Source organism: Triticum dicoccoides, chromosome 6A, assembly GCF_002162155.2.
Source record: "Triticum dicoccoides isolate Atlit2015 ecotype Zavitan chromosome 6A, WEW_v2.0, whole genome shotgun sequence".
Lineage (NCBI taxonomy): Eukaryota > Viridiplantae > Streptophyta > Magnoliopsida > Poales > Poaceae > Triticum > Triticum dicoccoides.
The window spans coordinates 9,809,412-9,827,531 of record NC_041390.1 but is presented as its reverse complement, the minus strand read 5'-3'; the positions used below and the strand labels follow the sequence as shown (position 1 = coordinate 9,827,531).

The following is an 18,120-nucleotide window of genomic DNA, read 5'->3' as shown; positions in this document are numbered from 1 at the left end:
AATGCTAGCAGATTATGTGCAGCATTTCGAGCAAACAAAAATACTAGGGGGGAGTAATTAAGAACCTGCAGTCTCTGCTGATATTCAGACCATGTATTCAGGGTATGGATGTATATGACACCAACTATTTGTTGACTATATTCACAATCACACCGACCAAAGCAACAAATTAAGCACTCAGTTTTAGCCAAACTAAAGAAGAGCTAGCTCAAACATAGAAGGAAGAAATAACAAGTAGATGCTAGTGAAACCCCTGGTGGTGCTTGGCACAGAGAATTATCCATAGGACCAAAACAGAATAATGACTAAAAATATTAAGCTGACATGCATACTAACACATAATTTATGGCCATGGCGCAGAGCATGAAAATCCACAATAAACACAGTACAAAATCAGTGCTTCTTTGTCTCAATAGCATCACTAGCAGTGAGTGCTTCTCCATTGTCTCAATAACATTACTATTTACTAGCATAAAAATGAACAGAGGCACCTAAGTTTACTTACTTAAACTTAAATGATGCCAACCCTTCCTCCATGTGAGAGTTCGATGTTTTCTTTAGATAAAGTGTACAGATCTGAGCCCTGCACATTTTATCATGCAGCCCAGTAGGTGTTTCCAGTATGACCAATGGCTCCAAATCGATACAACTAAAGGAAAACTCACTTCCAGACACTTTCCATAGTTGAATGAATACATATATATTTGGTTGGTTAGTTAAAGCCAAAAAAGGGTCGCTATGGTTCCATAAATGAATACATATATATTTGGTTCCAAGATGTGTGCAATACGACAACACGAGGAAGGACAAGTTCATAGAAGTGCAATGCTTTCTTCTCTACCGAATGACATAATGAACATACCAATTTTCTTATTAGTCTTGGTTCATGTAAAAACTGAATCTAGCTGGAACCTCCCCTCTGCAAGCTGTTGCATAATCTTGAGCGAGATGCGATGCAGCATCCTTATGAGGGCATATGAACTTCTCGACGAATACCTCCTCGCTGATCATGACTGCAGCATAGTAGTCCCGGTCGTGATCTAGCAATCCATTTTCCTTGAGAAATCTGACGACGTAGTACCGGGGCCTGAACCGGCCCTCTAGACTGTAAGTGAGCATTATTAGTCGGTGAGCAATGTATGCTGGTTCCAGTCCCAACTCGGAGATATGCACAATCCACATTCAGTAAATCAGTATGCTCCTGTGGAGCAGCCACTTTTTGCTTGAGAAAACCTCCACGTCTTCTCACCTGCTTCATTGATCAACCTGTTCCCCTCGCCTGCATTTCATTCATCTTGTTTCTATAATTTCAACAAGCACAACAGAAAGGGACACGCAGATGATCTTCAAATCACATCTCTTGGCCAGTATAGCATGGACCACTCCTTTGCCTTACTGCACGCACACACCAGAGATCACATTTCTTCCAACTTCCACAGCCTCACATCAGGGACAAACAAATGTGCACCATCCTCACAGGTTGCTTCGTAGACTGAGGTACGTAGTAATTCCTATATTTGAAATTCTGCAAGATTCCAGACTACATGGTCCCATCCGGCCTTTTCCCTTTTCCTACTGACTTTCTAGATAGAAATTTACAAAAAAGACGGTACACAAGACCCACTATACTACACTAAACAAATATGCTAAGGGATAAATGTGCCCTCGCGATCAATATAGATAGTGCGATTACGGAATAATAAAATTAGCTAAAAGATATAGCAGAAATTTACATGGTAATGCCATAACCCTTTTTAAGGTTACCATAACTTAAGTATGTCCTCTGTTTTTCAGCACTATGCAATACAAGCATCAATTTGCTTCTCCAGTACAAATACCAGGGCATTAGAAATTTCTGTTTACATAGTGATATACAAGTAGGCTTTCAACAAAAATGCAACTAGCCTACTACTCAACTATTCAGTTTCGAGATCAGATTCCCCTAGAAAAGTATCACTCAGAAGGCCATCCAAAACTACAAGAGATAAATAAACGAAAGCTGATACAAACTACTAGTCAGAAACAGAAACACTACTCCCAGGAATTTCGAGACTTCATGTCATCTTCATGGCCAAAATAAGAACATTTTTTCATGAAAGGCAGATGGAGGATTGCATTGAAAACTGCAATGGCCATTTTAGAACACAAAGATACAGAGTGTGCAGAAATACTACTCATTGATACTTCAAAGAAATTGGCAGAATGCCCTGATCTCATACTCTCCTAGTTCCAAGATGTGTGCAATATGACAACACGAGGAAGGACAAGTTCATAGCAGTGCAATGCTTTTTCTTCTCTACCGAATGACATAATGAACATACCAATTTTCTTATTAGTCTTGGTTCATGTAAAACTGAATCTAGCTGGAACCTCCCCTCTGCAAGCTGTTGCATAATCTTGAGCGAGATGCGGTGCAGCATCCTTATGAGGGCATATAAACTTCTGGACGAATACCTTCTCGCTGATCATGACTGCAGCATAGTAATCCCGGTCGTGATCTAGCAATCCATTTTCCTTGAGAAATCTGACGACGTAGTACCGGGGCCTGAGCCGGCCCTCCAAGCTGTAAGTGAGCATTGCCGGACGATAAGCAATATATGCCGGTTCCAACCACACCTCATAGATGAGGAACTCAGACCTGCGCCGCAGCGATTCCTTGGTCCTCGTCAGCAACGTTGGAGCCTTAGAAACGGCAATGCCCACCTCGGCATCCGACCACCTGAACGCTTTCTTCAAGTGCTCCACTTTGGCGGTGATTTTCTCCTGGCTGAGGAATGCAACAGCTTGTAGTGCATGTCTGAACATTGGAGATCCACGGGGTACACCAAGACCTTCGACGCACGCCACTGCTGTCTGGATGCGTTCCGTGCTGATGCTGAGCAGCGATGGCATAGGTATGCAGAGCCTGGCAATATCACAAGTAGCCAGGCCACACTCCCGCAGGAAGGCGACATTGGGCTTGACCACTCGCTCGAGGTCGGACGAGAGAATGGAGCCACTCTTTAGGGCCCGAAGGAGGTTCTCTGAGGAGCCGAAGAGGGGCAAGCAGTAGTGCAGTCCAGAGACGATGGATTTGCAGCGGAAACTGGTGCCGGTGATCGAGACGAGGCGCGCGATCTCAGAACGCGAGAGACCCAGGCCGGTGAGCTCCGCGACATTGGGGGCCAGGGTTGTCTCCACGCCCGCGCAGAGCAACCTGGGATCCTTGCGGATGGCGGTGGCGAGGTCGGCGCCGGAGAGGCCAAGGCCGGCGAGGAAGGCGAGGACGGCGTCGGGGTTGGCTGGGGACTTGAGGTGGGAGAGCTTGGGGGAGGCCTTGCGGGCCTGCGCTGGGGTGAGGCCGCAGGTGGCGACGAGGTACTCCTCCACGGCGAAGCTAGGAGGGCTCGGAGAAACGGCCGCGGAGAGGAGGCGGTGGAGGGGGGTGGCGGGAGGTGAGAGGAGGCGGGGGAGGATGCAGCCCCGGAGGCGGAGCATGGCGGCGATGCTGGCGCGCCGGGCGGCAGCGGCGGCCCGTTAGCATGTGTGCCCGGCCCGTGGTGGGCCTGGCCCGGCACATATCTAATCGGGCCGTACCTGGCACGTGGCCCACACGCTTGTTTTGCTCATATAATATTATACTATATGCAGAAAGGTTGTAAGTTTTCGTTTTGATTTGCTCAAAAAATATATGCAAGTTTTGGTTTTGCGAAGAAGAATACATTTGTCTATCGATGATCAAGAGAGGTCTATTGGTTGTTGGCACACTGATTGCTAGAAATGAGATTACAGTGGATGCAACGTCTAAATTTCTTCATGAGGAAGCAGAGAAGAAAAAAGCGTCTAGACAAGAGAAGTCAATAGAGAAGGGAAAAAGTGATGGCAATGAACATAAGAAGATGGAGAAATTATTGATTGGACTTGTAGAAGCAGTCAAAATTGTATATCTATTGAAGTGTGTGTTTTTTCTTGTCGTCCTGTTTGGACCAGTTCTCTTTCTCTTAGTGAGGAACTGGTGAACTATGTGCCCAAAATATCATTTAGTGAAGTACTTGAGTAGTCAACCTTAACTCAATGGCTTACAAGTAAATGAATTTGTGTTTAAAAAAATTAGGGAGTTAAGCTTTGAGGAGGCTCTTTTTAGGTGTAGCAAAGATGATCATGCTGAGATGGATGTGTGGTCACACAAGGAAGAACCGGGTCCGGAATGATGTTTGTTCCAGCTTGTGCTTCTAGGAAGCTAGAAGTAGCAAAACCTGAAGCTTTAGCCCAAACAAACAGGGGCATGGAATTCAAATCGCTTGAGTTATAAAGCCAATCTACAGCCCGTGAACTATGGTCTTGTCATCTTCATTTGTAGAATTAAGAACTGAATGCGCAAGCAGCTGCCAGATTCAACTGTCGATAGAACAGTATCAGCTGTGTTGTCCAAAACTTTCAGTAAACCATTCTGCAACAATGCTATTAGAGGCCCCGGTTGTGTCAGGTCGGCCCGTAGGGACACCCGGGAACAACATCCGGGTCAAACTCACAGCTACATCCACCGTGTAGACCCGACGCGTCCGTTTCCCCCCTCCAGGTGCCGGCGCCGTCCATGAGGGGGCCACACCGCGGACGTGAGGGGGTCACACTCTGGAGACGGGTGTCGGGCGTTTGCAACCGCCACAAAACTTTTGTCGGCATAGCTGTTTTTGATTTTAATAAAATATAATGATCTATATTCAAAAGAACATGACCGCACATTGTTAACGTGCTCGAAAAAATACAAACTATATATATATATATATATATATATATATATATATATATATATATATATATATATATATTCATAATATATGAAAAAAATACAAACTACATATATATTCATATGTATGTTATATTTAACATGCTACATGTTAGTTGATATAATAATACATAAAAAAGCTTAAAAAATATATATGAAAAAAAGTCTACCTATGCCGAGCCGTCGGCATAGAGACAGCCAGGTTTTAGGCGGCGGGCGGCGTGCCGCGGATCGCTGACATGGCAGGTATGCCGACGGCAGCCGTCGGCATATGTTTTGGACGGTGCGGCCCGGATCGGTGACGTGGCGTGCGGACCTATGCCGACGGCCCCCCGCCTCGGCCGTCGACATAGCTCTGACGACGTTAGCCGCCCGTCAACAGCGGGGTCGCCGGGCCCACGACTATGCCGACGGCCCTTGTAAGCCGACGGCAGCTGTCGGCGTACTTGCAGATAGGCCGACGGCCGTTCTATGCCGACGGGTGCCGTCGGCTTAGCTTTGTCTAACCCGACGGCCTGGATACGCCGACGGCCAGGACCAGGCTGTCGGCATATCTCCGAGGAACCCAACGGTGGCCGTCGGCATTGTTTTGGCCGTCGGGGTAGCACCCTGTTCCGGTAGTGGATGCACCACACATAAAACATCCCGCTAGGTGGAGCACATGTCAACCTATATATGAAGCTTGTAAAGGTTTCACATTACCATCCCACCATCGATGACAAACACCTGCCAAGAGATAGTTCAATAAAAAACCTGTTAAGTTTCACATAACCAATTGTCACGAACATTGTCAATATTACACCAACCTGTCCGGTGATGTAGCTCGCCCCAGGATTCAAGGCCAAGAACTCAACCAACCCAGCAACTTCCAGTGGCTGGACATACCTCCCTGTGAAGTTGTTGAATGAAGCATTAGTGCCGACTGGAAAAAATCACTTAGTAGATATAGTGCACAAGGGCGCACATGTACATAACATAATACTATACAGTAAGCTTTTCTGAAGAATTTTTTTCTTTTGCTCCACTTAGGATTTATGTACAACAGTCAGAATATGAACAATGCTAGTTTTAAGCAGAGGTTGCAGCTTAAGATGCATACCCAAGGGAATAGTTGACAAGATTCTCTTCTCAAGCTCCTCTCCAAGTTCAGCGGTCATGTCAGATGCGATGAATCCAGGTGCGGTTGCATTCACCTGAGTATTGAAAACTGTTCAGAAGTTGGACTACGGTTTTATGAGTTACGAGCTAACAATGAAAAGACGGAGAGATCACATTGATATTCCTGCTTGCCAATTCCATAGCAACTGCTTTTGTGAAACCAATGACCCCAGCCTTGGCAGCACTGTAATTTGCTTGCCCAGCATTGCCAGTAAGACCAACAACTGATGCTATGTTGATGACTCTTCCCTGCATTAAATATAAATAAGTATCTTATAACGGATGACAAAAAAATTGATTAGCTGACTTCTGATTCTGAGCAGGGCTTCTTTTATGAAGAACAAACACAGTATCCTACCAAGTCTAAAAGCGATAAACTACTTCTCTTGCTTTGGTGCACTAGCAACATGGTATGGCCTTATACAAATTTTCTTTCAGCTCTAAGTATTTCAGAAACACAATAAAGCAAAGTAAGGAGGCCACCTTTTTGTCCTTCAGCTATGAAGTTAAGTGTAATTGAATCACCTAGTAGCTATGAAGTAAGGATACAGCTATGAAGCTTGCAAAGGTGTAATTGAAGTACTCCCTCCGTCATCAAGTTAGTACAAAGTTGAGTCACTTATTTTGGGACAGAGGGAGTGTATGATTAATAGGACCAGTGGCTAACACATACCAAAAATATTAAACTCCAACAAGTAGCGCATGGTAGCAAAAATGTTCAAACCAATTCGAAGAATGAAACAAAACAAGAACCTTCTTTTTCTTCGCCATTATTTTTGTGGCAGCCTGTAAAGAATGTGCAGGTGTAATTAAGAAGCATAAACATTATTCAAGTACAAAATTTTCAAGAAATAAAGGGACGAACACGTACCTTTGTACAGAGGAAAACACCAGTAAGATTTAGACCAATTACTTCTTGCCACTGGGATTCCGTCATCCTCATCAACAAGGCGTCTCGCGTAATCCCTGGTTACGGAATGTTATTTCACATACAGAAAAAAATTAACAGTAGAAAGCTAAACTGGTGCAAACTAATTAACTGTTGGTACCTACCTGCATTATTTACCAGGATGTCAATTGTTCCCTATTTATCAAGAGCCTGGTGAAATCCATAGACTAATGATAACCAAGTTTGTATAATCTGATCAATATATATGCAAAAGGAAAAACATTTTCCATCCAAAAAAGAACTTACTGCTTTCATCATAGATTCCACATCAGCTTCTTTAGAAACATCTCCTCCAAAGGTAATAGCCTGACCACCAGCTGCTTCAATCTGCAAAAGAGGATTACATTGCAAATAGATCAGTGCATTTAGGCTTAGTAGAGAAAAAATGAAGAGAAAAAGATCAATTTAACAAATAAAAAAAAAGATGCCTGTCCCAAAACCAATAATGTTTCAATGGCGGTATCAGCATATTTTAGCCAGAATAACTATTGAGTCAACATTAGAAAAATACAATTGATTTCTTTTAGCCTTTGTGAACTATTATTGCTACCATCTATACTAGTCTGAACAAGAAATTACAATGGGCCAATGAGATTTTCCGAAACTAATACCATATGACTATATTTCACATTGCATTGTATGATTTCTGAAACATAACACAAGGGTCATGTTCACTTGCTCATGAATGAGAATGAAAATTCAGCACAACTGTGTTTTTTCTTACTCAGGTAAGAGGTCAGAAATGATAACAATCGTACGCATTCCTGTACGAGGCAAATGAAAGAACAACGTAGACTAACCAATTTAATAATACTTATTGCAATCACCAGTTACAGTCTGTCTTCGTATATCTTATAACTGTATGATGCAAATTAACAGACGGGTAAGCAGATATTAAACAAAATATATGTGCAAATATTATGTTTTAATCAACCAGCTCACCTCTTTGGAGACTGCTTCAGCCTCTTTGGAGGATCGTGCATAATTCACTAGGACCTGCAGGCAAAGTCGGCGTGAGGTCCCTGGGGTTAAATTTAGCGTTGTGCAAATGGGGAGGAAATAGCCATTTGCATATGCAAGCAGAGAGAGTTATAACTATACAACCACATATCTGGCCATCTAAGAATATCTATTGCTTTGAGTTAGAGGAATGTGAAGTTGCATCTTTCGGAAATAAATGGCACCGATTTTAAGAGGGGGGAAGAAATCGACTCTTTCTGCACATACAGAATGACAACCTAATTAAGGCAGCAAAGTAGCTCACCTTGCATCCAGCTTTTCCAATCCCTCTGGAAGCACCTGTAACGACAGCAACTGGAGCTTCCGGCTTTGTAGCATCCTGCACAACTGCTTGTTCAACAGCAGCAACATGGGTGGGCACACCACCATCAGTTTACTACTGCAAAAGGTGCAGAGAAAAGACCTTCCAACAGATAATTTAGCCCTGAATTTATACCTACATGAGTGCTTAATTAGAGAGAGAGAGAGAGAGAGATCTTTCATCTTTGTTAAGCGCTTGTACAGAAGTTTTCACCTCCAATCTAACAAAGTTATAACGGTGCTTAAATTGTTCAACCATCTGCTTAAATTGTCCCGATCGATCGAGTGGCAAAGCAAACCAGCAGCGCGACGAAAGCCAAAGAGAAGGGCCATGCATTACCGGAGGAGAAACCGCCGGCGGCGGCCCTGCCCAAGGAGACAAACCCCCTGCGGGCCGCGGCCGAGGCGGCGTGAGGCAATTGGGCGGTGGCCGCCCGGGACGAGAAGAATGCGGCCGAGGTGGCGGCGGCCATGAGCATGAGGGGCCGGAGGGAGGCGGGAAGCCAGCGGGGCCAAGGTGGCGTGCGAGGAGGAGGGTTTGGGGCTTTGGAATCTCAAGCAAAAGCTAGGGCGTCTCGTAACAAAACTGACCTTCTGTCTGTTAACAGAAAAACGAGAGACAATCGAGAGAGAGTCCACACAATGTACTCCCTCCGTTCCTAAATACATATAAGTTTTTTTAGACATTTCAAATGGACTACAACATACGAATGTATGTAGACATATTTTAGAATATAGATTCATTTATTTTGTTCCATATGTGGTCACTTGTTAGAATATCTAGAAAGACTTATATTTCGGAACGGAGGGAGTATAAGCGAACAGTTGTCTTTACTGATACAATAATCCTACACCTACGTACCGATCTAGGTAAACTTAAACGAGTGCGGCGTTTCTGCTTCCGAGCTCATCTGCACCCCGGATGAAAAAAATCAAAACAAATACTAAAAAAATAAAATAAATCTATTTTTTCATGGTAGATAAGTTTATGCGTGAGGTGCGCTTCAAGTTTCAACTTATTTGGACATATGAGCAACTCTCAGCAAAAAAGACAAATTCAGATTTGTAAAAGAGTTTGCTGTTCACACATTGTTCTGATCTGATTTGTTTTTCTTTTTTGTTAAGAGCTGCTCAGATGTCCAAATAAGTTGAAATTTGGAGCGAACCTCACGCATACAATTGTCTATCACACAAAAATAATATATGATTTTCACAGGGTGATGCCCGGGCTATTTTTTCCTTCCAATCAAATCATCCCAAATCAGTTTTTACGTAGCTTTACCTAGAATATACGTAGGTGTAGCAAAGCCTTTACTTCTTTTTTGCGAGAAGTAGCAAAGCAAGCCCTACTGATACAGGAATACATATATATATATATATATAGCCCCCGAAGGGGTGCGCCCGTAGGGACGTGATGCAACCGTCTTGGTTAGGGATTATTAGAATTAATTAAATCCTAACAGTTCAGCTGTCAGGGAAGCAGCAATCGCTGTGAGGAGAACCCCCAAGGCGATTAGATAGCCTGTCAAGCTGTTAACTGGGCCTCCTCCTCCCAGTGTCATCCCATAAGCCAAAAAATGCATATTAATTTGAAATAAAATTGATGTGCACACGGTTTCATTCGTGTGCACAAAAAATCATTTTGCAAAAAAAAACATAGATTAGTCACAAAAAATAATATAAAAAGAACATAAATTAGCCATAAATATATAGAAACAAAAAAAATGTATGCACACAAAAAGGTGCCCGTGATGTTTGTACCTGAAATGCCATGCAAAGATGAAATTACCATGATATGCTAAAAAATGCCATCCTATCTAAAAAAAGAAAGAATGAAAATGCATGTTCTTCGCAATAAAAAAAATACCATTCTCTTTCTCATAAAACTTAACATGTTCTACAAAACAATAACAATAAAAAAATGCCATGCTCTTACTACAAAATTGCCATGATCTACAAAATCAAAATGACACACTATAAAAATGCCATGCTTGGTAACATAAAAGTGTCATGCTCAGAAAAATAAAAGTGTCATGATTGTACAATAAAAATGACATGCTCTGCTAAAAAATGGCATGCGCTTTGAAAAATAAAATCCCATGCTATTTATAATAAAAATGCCATGCACTTAATAAAAAAATGCAATGGGTTCTACACAAGAATGGCATGGTTTGTCTATAATTGTTTTTTTGTTATGGGGACACATGTTAACTTTGCCATGGTATATACATGTTTATTGAAATTAAAACACAAGGAAAACTCAACATGGCATTTTATATAGGGACCATGGCATAGGCCATGGAAAAAAACCAAGAAATATATTCACTTTGCCACAACAATTATGGAGCTGCCAATTGAGTTTTCCTCCGAATATCACATTCAAGAATCAATGCAATTATAGCACAAAAATATAAACTTAATCATGCAAAATGAAAATATAATAATACATTTATTATAAGACATTTTAAGAAAAGACAAGTTGGATTTTTGTCCTGTTCCACATCTCATATGGCGTCGATTGAACAGACCTGAACAGTGCGGGCGTTGAAGAAAAACAATATCTCTCAACACAACACAGAGGAATAAAAAAACTAAGGCAATTCCAAGTAGAGATAAAACTAAGGATGAAACTGACTTAGAGGGAAAACTACTACTCCATCCGTTCCTAAATATAAGACATTTTAGAGATTTCAATATGAACTACATACGGATGTATATAGAAACGGAGGGAGTACAAACTACTGAGATATATCTAGCAGAACTGACGTGAGGAGAATCACCAAGTAGCTGTAGATGAAAAACATGTGAACGGACAAACATATCGACTTAAGAATGGCGAGACAGAATACGAAGGATAACATGATGAACAAACAGACAGAGATGTTATTCTGTTACGAAGAACTGATCACAGAATGCGAGGTATGCTGGTCCAGCCGGTGGGGTGGCCGGAAATGGTGGCGGCAGGGTGACCCAAACCCAAGCGCCCCGCCCTTTACAAAATTTGATGTTTGTTCCAGCTTGTGCTTCTAGGAAGCTAGAAGTAGCAAAACCTGAAGCTTTAGCCCAAACAAACAGGGGCATGGAATTCAAATCGCTTGAGTTATAAAGCCAATCTACAGCCCGTGAACTATGGTCTTGTCATCTTCATTTGTAGAATTAAGAACTGAATGCGCAAGCAGCTGCCAGATTCAACTGTCGATAGAACAGTATCGGCTGTGTTGTCCAAAACTTTCAGTAAACCATTCTGCAACAATGCTATTAGAGGCCCCGAGTAAAAATGAAGACAGCTTTACAACAACAGAAGGTTGCCAATGCACACAAAAAAATGTCAGCGCACAGGTTCCTATCCCAGACAATGCAAAATAAAATAAAATAAAATGCTCAGTGTGAAAGTAAGTTATCATGCATGTATCAGATTTAGTATAACTGTATAAGTACTTGTGGCAGAAAGAAACTAACACTATTTAGCCTTTTCGAACAAATACACAAATGTCCACTGTTCTGCATTTGACCCGACATGGTGGCATGTTAAACCACATTCATCGGGCATGCCTCTGAATTGGCTGCAACTAACGCAATTGTGTTTCTCAACTCACTACATGGTTTCAGATTGGCAATTCCTTGAATGGCGTCTTATTCATCTTTTCAAGTAGAATTATAAGATATATCAAATTTAGTCTGAACATTTCGTGATGCCTACAAGGAATAGCAATTGCATTAACACATTGGGCTGCTTAATTTACCATGACCTTGTAACAGTCCATGCACGTAGGGTTACACCACATAGATACAATTTTTAATAAATGGTTCCATAAATTATTAGAGGAAACACAAAGGAAATATCTCAGTAACATGTCAGTATGAGTAGCTGTTCTGATCAAGTAGTTAAAGAATATTGCAATTATTAAATATATCTAAAATAACTTGGTTGAGGTAACAAGAGTTTGATGGTATTAGCTACATGGCACATCTTCATGCTTACAAGATCCATTTTTACATATGAAGAAATTAATAAATCTCCAACGTCTGGTTCCCCGTTTCTCCATGGTGAGGATCACCAGCCTTGTAAGCTAAATAACAGCACTTGAGTTAGCATCAGGAAACAGAGAGACAAATTAGAAAACACCACAAAAAGGAAGTTTGGAAAGAAAATAATATGAAAGCATGTGCTTTGCCACTTTCTCTAAACTGGTAACACGGTATAATTGATGAAATGACATGTTTGCAGCTGTTAGTAGCCATCTTTGCATATTTTCGTAGAGCAATCTAAACAGGGCATGAATAGAGCAAACTGCCCTAGTGGCAAATGATAAGGGTAGTTCATCACAGAAAAAAAAATATAAGGGTAGTTCATCACAGAAAAAAATGAAGAGTTTGCCTCTTAGTCTTGCCTGGCTTTCTTGTCCTGGTCAAGCTATCTGACCACCAAACGACGGCCACTGAAGGCGGCCGCCAGCAGTCAGATTCTGATCTCCGTCGCACCTCTCCACTCTCCACCCTATCCCAGTCTCCTTGAAGCCCTGAAAATTTATCTGCAATCCGTTCAAACCCGATGGAGGTCAATTTTCTATAGCAGTACTCCAAAGATTGAAGGAAAAAATCGGATAGGCACCTGACATAACGAGGAGACAGAATCCACAGAAAGCGTGGATTATTGAGTTCATCTGGTACTGCAACAAGAGCTAACGACATCAAAAGGTATACAGCCACAGCCTTACAATCACACAAAAAGGGCATAAACTTTAATGCACACTTGGCATCATATGTAAGTAGGAAAATTGTCAAATACGCAGATAGAGTTAGCATTATGTTTTCCAGACAGTAACATTCTAGGTAGCTGATAATTCATGTTGTCAGTATCACATCCAGCATTAACATGTTTTAATACAAAGGGCAGCAGTAAAAGCTCAATATAGTTGTGAAGATATATTTTTATAGCACTAACAAATATATCAGATGCCATCTAGCGGATCCAGCTTGCATCTGTTAATGCATAACTCTGTTTGCATAAAGCATAGCCTGTAAACATTCTAGGCAGATTGGATAACACGCTCGACTTAGGTTAAACATTCTAACAATCTGCTGGGCTTAAATGATGACATAACAAATTAACAGCATAGCTTCATTCATACCTGTTAAAGAACACACGTAACCCCTGATTGGTGCAAATCAGAAGAGGCTTTAGTTTACCAGCCATAGTATTTGGAGGAGATAATAGGACGTACAAAGATAATATACTACTGCATTATTCAGTTTTGAGTCAAGTTGTGCCTCAAACTGAAAGCATCAGCCATTAGGCTAATCAGAAATATAGGAGAAAAATAAATGAAAAAACTGATACAAACATTAACAACTAACAATAATTAACTTCATCAAGCATTAACAACTAACAAACAAGCAGTGACAGACATACTATATCAGACAGCCAACATTTAGTTAGGCAATAACACTGAAACAAAGCTTACAAGCCTACTGCATAAAGTGGAATATGTGGTACAGTAAGCATCAAAATTTCAATATTTGTGTTTTCAGCTCATGCAAATACGAATCTAGCCGGCACTTCCCCTCCGCAAGCAGTTGCATAGTCTTCAGCGAGGTATGGTGCAGCTTCCTTGTAAGGGCACATGTACCTCTGCGCGAAAACATTCTCATTCACCATGACAACTGTATAATAGCTCGGATCACCCTTGAGCAATCCATTTTCCTTGAGAAACTTTAAAACGTAGTACCGGGGCCTGAGCCGGCCCTCCAGGCTAAGACAGACAATTACGGGCCGATTAGCAATGAATGCCGGTTCCAACCCCACCTCGGAGATCAGGAACTCTGACTTGCTCTGCAGCATGTGGTGAGACTTAGTCAGCAGCATCGGATACTTGGACACAGCAATGCCGACCTCAGCATCTGACCACCCAAACGTCCTCTTCAAGCAATCCAATTTGGTGGCGACCTTCTGTTCGCCGACAAACGCGACAGCATGCAGCGCGTGCCTGAACATCCCGGACCGACGGGGTATGCCGAGGCCTTCGGCGCACAGCACCAACGCCTGGATGCGCTCCCAGCCGGAGGTGAGCAGGCATGGGAGAGTGACGCACAGCTTGGCAATGTCGCAGTCAGCTAGCCCGGACTCCCGCAGGAAGGCGACGTTGGGCTTGACCACCGTCTCCAGGTCGGACGAGACGAGGCAGGAGCCATACCTCAGCACCCCGAGGAGGTTCTCGTAGGACCCGACGAGAGGCAGGTAGTAGTGCAGCTTGGAGACGATGGATCTAGAGCGGAATTTGTCGGGGGCGAGCGAGGCGAGGCGGGTGATCTCGGAAGGCGACAGGCCGAGGCCGGCGAGCCCCGCGGCGACGGGGGACAGGGTTCTCCCCACGTCGGCGCAGAGGAACTTGGGGTCCTTGGCGACGAGCGCGGCGGCGTCGGCGCCGGAGAGGCCGAGGCCGGCGAGGAAGGCCAGGACGGCGTCGGGGTTGGAGGGGAACTTGAGGTGGGAGAGCTTGGCGGAGGCCTTGAGGGCCTGCGGTCGGGTGAGGCCGCAGGTGGAGACGAGGTACTCCTCCACGGCGAACCCGGTGCTGGGGGCGACGGCGGGGGCCGGCGCCGTGGTGGAGATGAGGCGGTGGAGAGGAGAGACGGAGGGATACGAGAGGAGCTTGGAGAGCACGCTGCGCCGGAGCCGGAGCATGGCGGCGCCGGCGGCGAGACGGAGGGGATAGTGGTGAGGGTTTGCGTCGGCGTGGCGTCCGGTCCAACCTTGATGGGCCGGGCTGAGTTAGACTATAGAGACCCATTTAGATCAGCTCAAAATGCCCTAAAAGATGTTAAGAATTTTGTCTACAAAAAAGATACCCTCAAAAAAAGATGTTGATATTTTTTCTACAAACTTAGTCAAAGTTGACAAAGTTTGACTTTGGCCAAATTTTATATACAGACTAGAAAGAAACGGGGGGAGTAAAAAATAACTTTCAAAAATCCCAACTCTTTTACTTCTAAGGGGCCACAACAAGTTCTCAGTAACAATCCTCCCCATTCGCGACGTCTCCTCCTTCCGCTTCTTAGGGTGTTATGGCCCGGCCGGGGACCCCTAGGCCGGATTTCCACCCTGGACCACCATGCCGGCCCATGCGCTCCGTAGGAGGAACATTCGAGAAGCCTTGTTATTCAAGGCAAGGAAGCTAAATCCATGGAGGACTCCTCGGTGGCAGTGAAATGTGTTTTATCGATCGATAAGATATCGAAATGGCACCTTTATAGGCCGAATCAAGATTTTGAAATATGTTTTCCCGGGCAAAGTGGACACAGCCGTGAACTTAGCTGAAGCAATGCCCAGTACGTTTATCCCCATTGTGCCAGCTGATAGCACCAAGTTTCAATCCCATGGCACCGGGCAGTGGCACGACGGCATGGCGCTCGCCGTTGCTCCGCGCAAGAACAGTAGCCGGCTCATCCAAGGCGCTTCACTCAAACTGAAAAACGGAACCAAAATGTGAGGCAGATAGGCATATTCATCCAGCAGTCAGGTCTGAAGACGGGAAATCCACTTGGCTGAGACACATCCTCTTGCCTTGTATTTGTGCTTTTAAGGTTACCATAACATAAATTCCCTTATTGTATGAGATGACATCTGCTTTTCAACACCATACCATACAACTATCGATTTGCTTCTACGGTAAGAATACCAGGGCATTTGAAATATCTGTTGTCAATAAAAAAACCACTAGCCTACTACTCAACTATTCAGTTCTGAGATCAAATGCCCCTGGAAAAGTATCAGCTTGTAGGCCATCCAAAAATACATGAGACAAATAAACAAATCAACTGATACAAACTAATGAACAATGGCCTGCTTTCACTAAAGTTAATATCTAAGGAAGAATGAAGATTCTCATCTTAGAAGAACTAGAGCAAGCCCAAACTAAGATCAAAACTGCATCCTCAACAGTGATCCGCACATTGTGGCAAATAGGCCATCAACAAATCCAAAAATGTTTCTTGTGGAAATAGAAGTTCAAAATTTTCATCCAAAGGAAAGTTTGAGGCATCGTATCATCATCATGGCCACAATGAGAACACTCTTTCATGCAAAGATAGATTAAGGATTGCACTGAAAACTGCCATGGCTATTTCAGAACATAAAGACACAGTGTGCACAGAAATACTACTCACTTCAAAGCATTGGTAGGATGCCGTGATCTCACACTCTCTTAGTTCCAATATATGTGTCAATAACATGAGGAGGGGCAAGTTAATAGCAGCGCAATGCTTTCTTCCTACTGAATGACATAACGAGCATACCAAGGCTCACAAATCAAAATATCAGTTTCATCCTGGATTAGCACCACCAAATGAGAACGTAACATACATGCTATAGATTGTAGATAGCAGCCAACCACCATTAAGTTTAGGCCAACAACATTGAATCAGGAATGAGCGGCTTGATGCGGAGAGTGAAACTTCTGTTGTGTCATACCCGGTTATGAAATTTTCGTACAGGCCTTGGTTCATGTAAATCTGAATCTAGCCGGCACTTCCCCTTTGCAAGCTGCTGCATAGTCTTCAGCGAGTTGTGGTGCAGCTTCCTTGTAGGGGCATATGAACTTCTCCATGAATACCTCCTCTCGCAGCATGACTGCACAATAGTAGTCTCGGTCATGATCTAGCAATCCATTTTCCTTAAGAAACTTCAAAGTGTAGTACCGGGGCCTTAGTCGGCCCTCCAGGCTGTAAGTGGGCAATGTCGGCCGATGAGCAATGTATGCCGGTTCCAACCCCACCTCAGAGATCAGGAACTCCGACTTCCTCTGCAGCAGGTCCTTGGACAACGCCAGCACCATCGGGGCCTTACAAAGAGCAATGCCCACCTCAGCATCGGACCATCTGAAAGTGTCCTTCAAGTACTCCACTTTGGCGGCGATATCCTTCTCGCGGAGAAACGCAAGGGCATTCAGCATGCGCCAGAACATCCTGGAGCCACGGGGCACACCTAGGCCTTCGGCGCTTGCCGCCATCGCCCGGACGCGCTCCACATTGGAGGTGAGCATCCTCGGCTGAGCGACACACAGCTTGGCAATATCACAAGCACCTATCCTGCACTCCCTCAGGAACACGGCGTTGGGCTTGACCACCCTCTCGAGGTTGGAGGAGAGGATGTAGGGGCTGCGGTCGAGAACCCGGAGGAGCTTCCCGGAGGAGCCGAAGAGGGCCAGGTAGTAGTGCAGCCTGTCGATGATGGCTCTGCAGCGGAACTTCTCGCCGGCGACCGAGACGAGGTGCGCGATCTGAGGACGCGAGAGGCCGAGGCCGGTGAGCCCGTCGACGACGGGGGCCAGGGTCTTCTCCACTTTGGCGCAGAGTAGCAGCGGGTCCTTGGCGACGACGGCGGCGACGTCGGCGGCGGAGAGGCCGAGGCCGGCGAGGAAGGCGAGCACGGCGTCGGGCTTGGCGGGAGACTTGAGGTGGGAGAGCTTGGGGGAGGCCTTGGCGGCCTGTGGTCGGGTGAGGCCGCAGGTACGGACGAGGTAGTCCTCCACGGCGAACCCGATGCTTGGGGAGATGGCGGGCGCTGCGGCGGAGAGGAGGCGGCGGAGATGGGACACGGGAGAGGCGGAGGAAGACGAGAGGAGCTGGGTGAGGACGCGGCCACGTTGCCGGAGCATGGCGCCGTGGTGGCGCGGCGGACGCCGCCGGCGGCGGCGGCGGCGGCGAGGGGATATGGGGAACGGTGGCGCGAGCGAGAATGACTAGGAAAATGACCTGCGTGCTCTGGTATTTGACCAAGTGGGTCCCCCGCGTCAATCTCATGTTGACTGCCTATATAAAAAATTACCTTATTAGAAAAATATATATGTCACACCTGCTACTTTGTAGCGGTGGACTAGCAAGGAGAAGGAGAAGCTATGAGTGTGTTGGGCTGAGCCCACGGGTTCCG

At 44.6% G+C, this 18,120-nt stretch overlaps 3 protein-coding genes and 1 pseudogene across 5 annotated transcripts; all 4 read right to left on the bottom strand.

The window, feature by feature from the left end:
• Nucleotides 1–778: 778 nt before the first annotated feature.
• LOC119315784 lies at nt 779–3,477 on the bottom strand. Its single transcript, XM_037590269.1, has one exon. The coding sequence runs from the start codon at nt 3,475–3,477 to the stop codon at nt 2,344–2,346; it is 1,134 nt and encodes a 377-aa protein (XP_037446166.1). The 3' UTR covers nt 779–2,343.
• A 1,981-nt stretch (nt 3,478–5,458) lies between these two features.
• Nucleotides 5,459–8,671, bottom strand: LOC119319179 (annotated as a pseudogene).
• Nucleotides 8,672–13,538: 4,867 nt separating this feature from the next.
• LOC119319291 lies at nt 13,539–14,939 on the bottom strand. Its single transcript, XM_037593778.1, has one exon. The coding sequence runs from the start codon at nt 14,875–14,877 to the stop codon at nt 13,726–13,728; it is 1,152 nt and encodes a 383-aa protein (XP_037449675.1). The 5' UTR covers nt 14,878–14,939; the 3' UTR covers nt 13,539–13,725.
• A 1,399-nt stretch (nt 14,940–16,338) lies between these two features.
• Nucleotides 16,339–17,904, bottom strand: LOC119314919. Of its 3 annotated transcripts, none has more exons than XM_037589602.1 (2): nt 16,890–17,904; nt 16,339–16,821 (listed from the first exon to the last, which is right to left on the bottom strand). In XM_037589602.1, exons 1-2 carry the CDS (start codon nt 17,846–17,848, stop codon nt 16,749–16,751), a joined length of 1,032 nt encoding a protein of 343 aa, XP_037445499.1. In that variant the 5' UTR covers nt 17,849–17,904; the 3' UTR covers nt 16,339–16,748. The 3 variants fall into 3 exon arrangements, with proteins under 3 accessions (XP_037445499.1, XP_037445498.1, XP_037445497.1); XM_037589601.1 differs by having other exon boundaries at nt 16,967–17,904; XM_037589600.1 differs by having other exon boundaries at nt 16,339–17,904.
• Between the last annotated feature and the right edge of the window lie 216 nt (nt 17,905–18,120).

What these genes read in the sequence shown, in the direction of transcription:
- LOC119315784 (XM_037590269.1), bottom strand. Translation starts at nt 3,477, where the DNA reads ATGCTCCGCCTCCGGGGCTGCATCCTCCCCCGCCTCCTCTCACCTCCC.
- LOC119319291 (XM_037593778.1), bottom strand. Translation starts at nt 14,877, where the DNA reads ATGCTCCGGCTCCGGCGCAGCGTGCTCTCCAAGCTCCTCTCGTATCCC.
- LOC119314919 (XM_037589600.1), bottom strand. Translation starts at nt 17,848, where the DNA reads ATGCTCCGGCAACGTGGCCGCGTCCTCACCCAGCTCCTCTCGTCTTCC.